This window comes from Lepidothrix coronata, unplaced genomic scaffold, assembly GCF_001604755.1.
Source record: "Lepidothrix coronata isolate B3197 unplaced genomic scaffold, Lepidothrix_coronata-1.0 Scaffold202, whole genome shotgun sequence".
NCBI classification, from domain to species: Eukaryota; Metazoa; Chordata; class Aves; order Passeriformes; family Pipridae; genus Lepidothrix; species Lepidothrix coronata.
Window position 1 is genome coordinate 1,449,478 of NW_016690382.1, and position 12,087 is coordinate 1,461,564.

At 37.3% G+C, this 12,087-nt stretch overlaps 1 protein-coding gene across 1 annotated transcript in view; it reads right to left on the reverse strand.

Moving 5' to 3' along the window:
* Window positions 1-219: 219 nt before the first annotated feature.
* CACNA2D3 (calcium voltage-gated channel auxiliary subunit alpha2delta 3) overlaps window positions 220-12,087 on the reverse strand; it is a 198,962-nt gene continuing 187,094 nt past the window's right edge. Inside the window, exons 26-28 of the mRNA XM_017832359.1 lie at window positions 2,348-2,460; window positions 1,483-1,565; window positions 220-629 (exon numbers count right to left, since the gene is read on the reverse strand). Of these exons, the coding sequence (XP_017687848.1) occupies window positions 537-629; window positions 1,483-1,565; window positions 2,348-2,460 (289 nt within the window). The 3' untranslated portion in view covers window positions 220-536. The remainder of the gene's footprint in view (window positions 630-1,482; window positions 1,566-2,347; window positions 2,461-12,087) is intronic.

Genomic DNA, 12,087 nt, shown 5'->3' on the forward strand with positions numbered 1-12,087 from the left:
TATTTCAGCACCACATGTTACCTTCATACACACACAGGTGTTTACTTATTTGTTAATAAAATCTATCCTGCCTTATTGTAAAAGCTCCACATTTTCTTCTCTGAATCTTCTCAGAAACAGGCTAAAAGCATAATAAAAGATCTTCCATTTATTTTATTTTCTTCCCATCATTCATTATTGGAACATATATATTAGCATACTTAAAATACACTCTGAAACTGTGATTTTAATATACTTTATTGAAAAAATTACACAGTCTGAAATTGTTTTCAATGGGACAAAGCGATGGTCACCTCTATCTACCAAGTCCTTTTTTGATGAATCATGACTACCATATGCCAAATTCACATCTGCATGACTCGCAAAGTAAAAAGATAAATCTTTTTTCAACATATCTTTAGGAATTTATATCACCAACAGTTTAAAATCATGAAATGCTGATGCTCTGACTATATTTCATGTCCTCTATGTTGCACCATTTCCCAGTTCACAGTTTATCCATGGATTAGCATGCCAATTGAACACATCAGTCAATGTCACCTTGAGAAAATTGTCAATAGCAGAGGAAGAAGAACAAGAGAAGGTTTAGCACTAAGGCCTGAGACACCACCACATTCCCTTGCATTTTCCTAAAGAAAAACAAACAAACAAACAAATGAAAATAAATACAAGCCATTACACTCAATTATGATTATTTACCAAACTTCAGAGGCATAAGAACACTGGTGCAAACAACAAAACCCACGAATTAAACCTGTATTACTCAGGAAGTAATACAGGTGCACCTTTTGAGTGGAACAAGTGGGGATTGTAGACTGAAAGTGAGCATTCTCAACAAGGATTACAAATTCCCTCCCCACCATATTTTATGTCTCATTCTACATTCCATTACACCGTCAGAGTGTGAAATAAAGCTACTCCAGAGTAAAAAGGATGTCTATGAACATGTGCTGTACAAGCCACTGTAATCACATCTCAGTCTCTACGAGATCTCCTTGGCGTGTACAAAGAGTATTATGCAGAACACAGAGTAGCAAATACGTGTAGCAGAACGATCACTCTCCCACCCAAGCAATATTATACGAACATAACGAGTATTGCATGACAGCTGAGCTGCTGCCGCCGGTTACTGAGAGAAACATTAACAGCACAAAGTTCCCAACCATCTCTAATGAGGAATCTTGTGGTCAATGTTTGAGCCAGAGCAAGTTCTCAGATATTCCTGGCTGCCTGTTTGTGCTCATATCCTACCACATTCTCTTACGTGATACAAAGCAGTCTGCTAAAGCAGCAAGTCAAGACATTGAATATGAACACAAAAAACATTTGCAGCACTTACAATGTAACTCACTTCTCTTAATACTGAGCGTTTTCCGAGTATTTCCTGACATTTCATTTTGGAAGATAGTTTTCCTATTTACTTTTTTTTTTTAAAGAAATGAAATATCTACCAGAGTCCAAAAGAAAGGAAAAGAAACTTACTTCAGGGTGAAATCCATGACAAGATTCTGGGCGTCGTCTTATCTTCTGAGATTTTAAACGTTCACATTTAAGGGATTCATTATGTACAAGGCAGTTAAGGAGGGATGTTCTGAGAACTGCATTTTTATGGGAGTATGTTGAAATGAACACAGTGAAAATCTTTTAGCTCCTTCCTCCCTCTCCATCAAACCCCCAAGGTGATATGTGTGGTTACCACAAGAAAAAGAAAGTAATTCTAGTGCTTTCCTCTCCATAGTTTTGACAGTATCATGTGCATTTACACTGCTAACTTGTCTTTCTCTAAGTGTGCAACAAAAGCACACTGCAGGCTGCTTTTGGCAAATTCCAGCTTATGGCAGAAAACAAATCCTGAAGTACAGAACAGCACAAAATAGGAAGTGGGGCAACTAAAACTCAAGTGATATATTTACTTTGTTACATTGCTATACTTTTGGAAAGCAGGATTCTGAAACATTTTCAATGCTCCAGTTTAAACCTAAAATAAAGAGGTATCTCTATAGCACGGAGTTTTATAAGTTCCAATATCAGGAACTCAACTCTTATAAGGAAATTACATAGTTAAGGCCTAATTTGTAACATGTTCAGCTAGCTAAAGGTGACTATGACTTTATTCTACCTAAAGATCCACATAATGTGTTTGCTTAATTCATACTGGCCATTTAAAAAAAAATAAAAAGTGAATTCTCATTAAAAAAAAAAGAACACATTCTAGCTGGCTTCATTTCAAACAGCCCCAGCACTTTATGGGTGATGATGTCATGCAATGCAAGTTTTACATTATAAAAGATCTTCCAATATTTGCATCTTGAATCTCTTTCTGACAAATTTGTAGAGAAAAGGATATACCTTATTTCTATAGGTGCCATGGTAATTGGTGGGACAGAATCACAGAAGCATTCATTATCTACTACCACCATGAAGAGGTTGCTGCTTGGGATTTGCTGGATAACAAAAGACCTGCAAATTAAAAAGAAAACAAATAATGGTGACATTATCTGCATTTCTGAGCCACAGGTCCTGTTAGGTTTTTCTGAACTTGTCAGCACTGCCTGTAATACTGTCACAAGTACCACTGACTTTTTGTTGTATCTCCACACCTTGTAGAAGCAGAAGGCACTGGGCAGTGCCCACTCTATTATGTACACCCAGCTGTGTGTTTATGGTCTGGAATGAAACTGAACCCCAAAAATAAGGAAGGTTCTTCTGCAGCCATGTACTGAGAGCTCATGGTCCCAAACTTTAGCCTCTACAACGGTATTAGGGCCTTGATGCACTCTGGGTTTCACTTGAAGCAGCAGGAACTACTGATCTCAGCTTCCATCTGTCCTCTTGAGAGCCATTGTATTACTGAGCCAACAAAACAGAGATTGAGCCTCAAAATCTTCCTAAGTGGGGAGATTTATTTTAGAATAATGATGACTTTGTGGTACAAATATGGTGATAGCTCAGCACCACATTTGAATTAAGACAAAGAAGGCAACTAAAAAGGGGAGAGAAAAATAAAGACATGGCTTATAAGAAGGAAAACACCCAGGGGAGACCAGGGAAGGATTCTGTGGGCACAGGAGTTTCAATGAGCTGAACCCTTAAGCACATACCACAGAGAAAAGGGGCAGAAGGCAGAGCCAAACAGGCACTGTTTGGCATTTTTTTGAAATTCAGGACACAACACAAAGAAAGGGTTCAGATCCAATTCTCGATGAATTTTTAAAATAATCTGTTAGAATTTATATACCATATCAGCAGAGTATCTGCCATATCAAATATCATTGAAATCTGACAATTCCAGGAATAAGGTGTTTTTCAGCGTGGTTTGCTGGTAAATGTACAGAACGTTAAGTGAGGGTTTGAGCACCAAGAAGATGTGGAGAGAAACATATTTTTCCTTAGACATCTTTCTTTAAAATACATATTGTCTTACTAAAATAACTCCCTGCTTTTTCCAAAGATCACAGAAGACGAAATAGTGGAGAGGGCAAGGAATATTCAAACCTACCCTAAGAAAAAAAAATATTGGAAAACTTACTACAAAAATCTTGCCAACGGAAAGATTAAACACTTTTCAGTATTTTTTAAACTTACTGAACCTCCATTAAAATTACACTTAGAGTGATCTGCAATATGTTAGCTTTATGTTTATACATGAAATATACATTTATGGCATAATGTAAAAGGCTGAACTTTATAAATGTACCTACCAAACAGCTGGAGCATGTAGCAAGACTGACATCATTGTAATGGAGCATCTGTGGCTTTGTGGATTTGTGTGTGGGAGAAATGGGGCCAATAAAAGGAACGGAGGGAAAATCTTTAGCAGACAATAACACCAAAATTGTAATGCATGAACTTCTCAAAACAGCTACGAATAAATCAAACACTAAAGGATAGAAAAACCATGATTTTTATTCCCAGAAATTGGCACAATTTGGATTTTGTGCCGTCTGAAATTCATATTTATTAAAACTAGCTCAGAAAAGGACCCCAAGGGCATAAAGTGCTTTAGCAATTAATTTAATGCTAAGTGATTAATTTCTCTTTTTGCTAAGAAGGGGGTAATTACTTTTCTGTTTTATCTATGGCGGGCTCAAACCCAAGGCCCTCTGTGAAACCCTTTTTTGTGACCCCCGGCTGAATACTGAAGCCTGTGAAAAGCATGTGCCACACAGCCAGGCTTAAAGGTGCCACTTCATGAAAGGTGGGCATATTTTCTATTTCATTTCTTCTTTCACCCACTTCCCTGGGGTGCTGTAAGGCTGTACAGTACAGACTGTTGCTTCCTTGAAGTTGAGGGGGGGAAAAAAATTTCCTATCACTTTACCTAGCTGTGATGAAAAAATGAAGCACTTTAACCCAGAAGAAAGAAAGTTTCAACTACAGAAGTACAATGCTGAGTAAATTACTATACAGCTACACTACCAAGTCTAGCAAAATTTTCTGTATCACTTAATTACTACAAGCCTTCATATTTTTTGACTTCTTCATCAATTTGGGGAATGCATTATATGCATGGATTGATGGAAATTATGAATTAAAGGAACTGCAAAGAGCAATATATTAGGCTAAGTAAAAAAACCCCTTTGCTATTCTAGGAATTATATCATAGGAATCAACTAATTACACTGATTCAGTTTACCAAACAGTGAATATTCTTACAAATCTACAGTCTGTTTCTCTAGTGCAGATGTTTGTGAAGTGTCTAGCCTTATGGTGACTGCCAGAAAATATAGGACTGCCATAAAGAGCCACAAAACAATGAAACTTTTGGCTCACTGCAGCATTTTTTTTCCACAGAGCACAATAATAACTAATATCTTGCAAAGCAAAACAACCGGCTTCCCGTCCATCCCACTAGAGGTAAATTAAAAAGAAAATGCTTTGTTCCACAAGCAGGATATGAATGTTTTCTCTTTCACAGTTCTCAAATATAATCTTGAAATGAAGTTGCAAAGCCAAGTGTGAGTCCTCACCAGTCATTGACTTGTGAGGCCACAGGCAATGCATTAACATATCAACAAGTGAAGACAGAGGACTGAAGACCGAGATTGAGTTGAACAAATGAGTAAGGTCAAAAAAATGTCCATTTTATCTTTCTTATCTATTAATAGCTTGCACAAATACACTTCTCTCAGCTGCGTTAATTTAGGATCATTTCACAGTCATGAGATGTCCTTACCCTCATCAGATCAATGGCAGAGAAGTTTCTGCCAGTCGTAACCACTGCAGTTGCTGTGTGGCTGTTCAGACAATTCACATGGCACTGCTTCCATGCCCAAGCTGGATAAAGCACACAATCATCCCAGCAGCAGCTCTGCTGTTTGAGTTGGGCCATCAGTTTCCACGGTGACATGCATATGCATCTTTAAAATTCATTTTGAACATTCATGCCAGTAAGTCTCAGGAACCAAACATTCAGAGAAAACAAAAGGTGCATGAACACAGTCAGACCAAAGCCTTTCAAAGACTGAAACATTCCACCAAAATGTTTCACTCTGCACGCCAAGGTTCAGCTGCAAGGAAGAAAAAACTCCAGCAAAGAGCTTCCATGGCTGCAGTGGGAAATAAAGTTGCTGACAAAGTAATGAAAATGGTATTATGTTTTAGTGAGCTCCACTGTGAGTCTCTAAAGTTTCCATTACAATAACTATTTCTGAACACCTGCTGGTTTAGGCTGGCATTTGTGTCACTGGCAATATGGAAGCCAAGTCTCAAGGACCAAGTAAGGGGGTTTGCTGAACATTTTGCTGGTTTAACAATCAAAAGAAAGTCTACGTTTAGTTGCCTTAATATTATGGAGAATGTTGCATGTTTAAAGGCTAAAGCTCTTTTTGTGTTAAGTAGTGTAAATCTTTTGATTTGAATCCTTTTCCTTTACACCACTATCATCACCATCATTTGACAGTGGCTGCACAGAAATAGCCTTGCATATATCTCCAAGTATAAAACAGAATAAACTATTTGGGTCCCTGCTGAAGCACATTGAGTCAATAAGAAGCTTATTAATAATTTCTCCTCCATCTTTCATCCACTGAGGAACTAGCTTGGTTTATTTGATGTGCAGGTTCAGAGGCTTAAAACAGACCTGAAAACAAACTGTTTCTTAACTTTGTGGGGAAGGTGAGGAAGGAAGAAATTTAATACTTGAAAGGGGAAGAGAGAGAAGAAGGAAGAAAATCTAGTCATGCCAAACTATTTTGTTAATGAAGAAAAAATAAGAACCGAGAGTAAATCTGCAAGAAAGTCTGTATTTTGAGTCAGATCATTACTTTTGTCATATTACACACACATTATGTTTCTTTTTAACCTATTTCTGTATTGGCCCATATAAAAACATCCTCACAAATATCATACAAATTGATCTGGGGAAAAAAAACCCAGCTTCATGTTTTACTTTGAAATAGTAAATATTTGTTCAAAAAGAAATACTTCATCTGCTCCTTGAAAATTAATATTTCATTGTGGAATGAAATAGGAAGAGACTTGGAATTCAAGTACTGCTGCAACTATAATTCAGTTTGGTAAAGTTGTGCTTATGAAGACATGATAAGAAAGCACATGTGTCTGGTGGCTAAATGACTCTTCCCACAGAGAGTCAGTTCATTCTAACTCCTTAACACACCCTAGAATTTGGAAATCATCATAACAGGACTGTAGTACAAATGTTGGAGGGCAGTCACACCAGCTGCCTTTATGCACATAACTCAGGTTCCTACATAAGAAGGGTAGTCACCTCCAGCTCTGGACAGAGCACATGCAGAGACATGGACTGTTCAAGGATAATTCAGAGCAGGAGCTTGGCTTCGGTGATCTGAGTCATCCTCTGCAGGAGGGTCCTTCTCTCTAATGGGTGAATAGTGATCCTGCAGAGAAATGCATCCTGAGCAGGGTGAAACATGATACCTAAAGCTAAGTGCAGGCTGCAACACCTGTTCTAAAAGAGCCAGCACTCTACATTCAAACCTGGTTGGTTGGGTTTTTTTAAATTTGAATCTCCTCCTTTTGCTTGTATATATAAAATTTTTCATACAGTTATAATATATATTCTATTGTTATCATAGTAATTTCTTCCAAAGACCATGTTTAAAAAAAAACCAAACAACAAAAATCTCCCACACCTAATTCCAAAAATGTCAGTTATTTTTCTTACTGTAAGAGTTACTTTCTCTTGTAAGGATAAATAATTAGAATATATACAGTAGAGGGGTGGGGACTGAGCTGACACTACCCTTGATGCTTTGCCCTCTCTCCACATTGTGCTTCTTTCTCTTCCTTTCATCTTCCAATCTCCGAACCTCTGGGATGGCAAAGTATTAGTAAGGCAACTGGGAGAGGGATAAACCCCTCTGGAAGGGAGGGAGATGTTCCAAGATGGAGGAAAGGACAGGATGACAGGACAAGCAGCGTCCTTTGGGAAAGGGATGGAAGGAAGCAGGTCACTAGAGGCTGCAGGAGGTGGCATTGTCATGAGGCCTCTGCAGCCTGTCTCCTTAGGGATTTTGGAGCATCTCCCACATTGATACAAACAGGCACAGGAGGAGCAAGGTAGAACTGTGCCCTTTTTTCTCCCTATCTGTCCAGCTTACTGGCCAACTTGACGATTACGTACTTCTGTAAGTCACCTATTTGGTTTGTTAATGCAGGTCATTGCTTCACTACAAATACCTCAATCACAAGTTGCAAAATCTATATGTGGCAGACTTAACATCTTGTCTCTAAAATGCTGTTGGCTTCAATTTTCCTTTCCTAGCATAGCTGGATCGATAACAGGCAAGGTAATTCTAGTTCAGACACGCAAGAGATGTGTCTTGTCCAGCTAAGCAAACCTAACCTTTAAGTCGTTTACTCTCTACTATTTGACTGTAGCATCTGCTATTAAAGGAAATCAATATTCCTGTTAAGCAGCCTAGTCTCTGTATTTCCATGCAGGAGAAGTAATCCATTTCCTTCTCCACTGATGTTAAGTTTTGGACAGAATATAAACTGAACACAGATCTGAGGTTTCCCTACTAATAAGCAGCCACTTACATAGTCCCAGAAACACCCAAGTTTAAGGAAACCTGTTGAATGCAACATATTTCATGAGGTGCTGAGGGTGGGTCATGAAACAGTCATATTGGACTGTTCACACCTAGGATCCCAAATACCATCATTTCTTGGTCACTTGCACTGAACTATTTTCCTTTTCCTGGCTTGCAGACATGCTGCCATTAGCTGGTGGCCTGTGACACCGCTACATGACTTGTTTCAGCAACAAAGAACAGTAATAAACCTCCTGAGAGCATTCAGAAATCTCTGATTTTCAGAACCACGTTTCCCTATTTTCTTCAAACAGTTGTAAAGGTTGAAAAGTATTTGAGGGAACAAACTGAATGTCAAACAGCATGGAAGCCTGAAGACACTTACAGGATAAGACTATGCCTGCAGAATCAAAAAATTTAGAGGAAATATCTTTCCATTATCCTGAAGAATGGAAAATATTTCTTTGTAACTTGAGGAGGATTTGAGCACAGCAACAACATTAAAAGCATTCAGTTTGTCTAAAAACAATGCTGTGTGTTTCTTGTTAAAAAATTAATTCTTGTTTTCCACAGAAATACTTCATTGTTGCACTTTGCTTTAAAACACCCTTGTTCATAAGTAATAATTATTGATCTATATGCTGTATTTTACAATCAATATTCTCTTTTAATTGTACAAAAATACACTGCTGTTATATCTGTGCTCATGACAACAGACGCTGTACAGTAGAATATATGGTCATGACAAACACATGGCTTAGGAGGGATTTTAGTCATATAAATATTTAAATAGCTGTTCAGATTCATTCTTAATTCCATGCTCAGGAGCTTTAACAGCCTGATTTAAGGGCAAAAAAACCCCCATATGTGTATTTTCCATTTGTTTCTTTAATGACCACAGGAACACTATTACTATTGTTTAAAGTCACAGGGGAACTTACATTCAAATTATGATTAGAATAATAACACATTGTTGTGTTAGCATATGTCACTCCTGCACATACATAGTCATACCAATCAGTTTTAGGTGGCAATAGAAAAGATCTTTTAAATACCAGTTGTTTTGCTTATGCAGATGAATCCTACAAAGAATAGAAGAAATTCACTGTGAGGAGTTTGAACTGAAACAAAGGGAGAATAATATTTTCAAACTGGCAACCTAAACACATACACAAAGATGTGAAAAAGTAGGTTGAATTTCCATGTTACTCAACTTAAATAGTCCTCACTGAGTGCTCTGGTGCTTGAGCATTGCTGTAAATTCAGCCATTTCCCTCCAGGCCTTGCAGTGTATTTTTTGTGTGCAAACCTCCATTAATGATGTTTGAGTAGTTTGGATTAAGATGAGTAGTTACTTTGCGATTACATTTCATATCTGTCAAATTTGATCTTTCCTATTTTTTAGAGAAAGAAAAAACATACCAGGAGCAGGGTACAGTAAATGGAAAATATTGTGCGCTCTGCACTCAGATATGTTACTCACATAATGTTGGTTGCAAACGTTCAACCCTAATGGTCTGGAACAAACTTTAAGCATTCAGCTGAAGTGCAGATATCCACTTTGCTATTTCCCAACTCCTATCATGTGCTTTCCAGGCTGCTGGCCACATTTCCAACCCACATTTCTCTCACTTATCATATTTTTTAAATGAATGAATGAAATGTTTATATCACAGTCAAGTTGCGCTACTTGTTTTCTGTGGGTTTTTTTCCAAATAAATGATGATAGAGAATGGAATATCTTTAATGCAATTTATAAAAATAACATATATGCCAATAATAACATTTCTGAGAGCTGGAGCAGTGTATAAAAAAATCAGCTAGTGGTTCTCTCATATAAAAAGAGGCAGATAAACTCCCAGCCTCAGGCCTGTAATCTGACCCTGACCTCATGCTAGCAAAATAGAGCCTGACTGACTGTAGCACAACTTGATGTCAGTACAAACATACTCAGAGCAAAGTTTAGAACCAAGGATTTAAATGAGAGATGCCATCCTCACTGTTCCTGTGTGTGCTGAATGTTTGTGGGTTTTCAGACAGGAAACCCCAGAAGCGCGGATCCTCTTTCACTCTTGGTCAGGGGATGCTTTCTCCAATAATCGATGTTCAAATATGAGTACTTGACCAACTGCGTAACAGAAATGCTACAAGCACCCAAAAATTTTGAGTGTACAGCCTTTAGGGTGACAAAAGTTACTCTGTGTAATGACAGTGGTCATAACCTTTTTGGCCCAGCTGCTGTCCCGTATGAGGGGATAATGGAGAGCTTCAGATCTCTAGGTTTAAAATGGGCTGCAAAATTTTTACAAAGAAAGCAAGCCCAGAAATCCTACAAACTTTAAATATGAATTGACATTCACACCCCTGAACAAACCTGAGCTGAATAATACATAAGTGGGTGTCCACAGGCAGAGAGAGTACCTGATTCTAAGATCACAATGAACAACAGAGGAGACACTAATTGGAACAAAGCAAATCGTATCACAGGTCTCTAAAATGTTGGAATTAGCTTTTTTGCAGAGACGTGGGTTAACAGGACAACAATAGAGAGGTCAGAGAAGTTACCCAGGCTGGAAAATGCAGTTCTACTATAGCATGTTAGCAAAAATGGGGTTTTAGCAAAGTTTTGCAGCCCTACTTAAGTAACTGCGGTTTGTATTGAGAGACATCTCAGATTATGTTTTTAAAATACTGTATGATTTCTAAGCTAGGTCCTAAATATAACTTAAAGATTAAAAAGTCAGTTGGTATACTCTGGTTTAGGAAGGCTCACAAATATCATATGACATTGTGAAAGTAAATTTTGAATTGCCTGAATTGGTAACTACTCTTTTCCACAGCTTTAGGTCTAGTCTAATCTACAATATGACCGTAGCCAAGAGCTACACAACAGAAACTGAAATATAAAAAGCAGAATTCACATTAAAGTGGAATAAATCTTAGAACTAAACTGCTCACTGAATGTGCCCACAGTGTATTTTGCAAAGGGGTTGTTCATTTATCGCTGTAAATATAAACTTTAGCAATGACTGAGAAGGCCACATCTGAAAGAATTAAGTACAGTATATGCTATCTTCTCTGTATCCAGTTAAAATTCGATATTATTTTATGTAATATACAAGTGCCCCTTGCATGGCTCTCAAATCTTAAGATTCATGTTGTTTTTCTAAGTTAAAGGTTTTTAAATATCCATTAAGCCCTCTTAAATCCTCTATAAAGAGAAGTGCTACACGTGCAGATGTCTTTGCCACGTTTGCATTGTTTTTATTAGAGTATAATATAATATGAATACTTTATAAAATAAAATTAATGTGCTAGTATTAGCTATCCTTCACAAGTGTACCTGGTTTTAAAAATTCATTGCACTGTTTCTCAATTCTAATAATTTTTCCTATTCCAAGTCATTTTTGATAAATATAATATATATTACTGATTAGTTCTATATATTCTGGCATTCTTAAATCCCCTATCGTTACAAAGCATCCTTTCATTGCATCAGATACTATCTACCATTTGGTTAATAATTATTAATGCTTGTATAAAAACTAAAATTCAGTTAAATTTTAAGTATTCACATTTTAGAGGAGTACTGAGTTTAACTATGAACAAGGGTGGAGATCACCACCTTTCCATGCAGAGGTTGCATTTATAAACTTCTCAAGCAAACCAGCTCTAGTGTCATTTGGAAGGCATAAGTAGGGAAGTGGGGAGTTAGGAGAGGTCTCATCCTACTTGTTAGAAAAAAACCTACAGCAAAAACTTCAGACAACATTAAGAGACTGAATTTCTACGAAGCCGACCTGCAGATCTCCAAGCTTTTACAGTATTTACACGACCAGTGCTATGAAGCCTCTCAAAGAAAAAGTTGCACACATCTGCACGAAAAGACCACTTTTTCCTCATCTTTCTCTTCCCTCTATAGAATCCCCCTCTCATTCAATATATTTCCTGCCATTAAAAATATCCTTCTAGACAGGTTACTGTAGTCAGAATTTTTTTACATTACATATACTTTTTCTCCTGATCCATGGTGATTCTTTCATTCTCTAAGATTTTTGTGATGATCAAA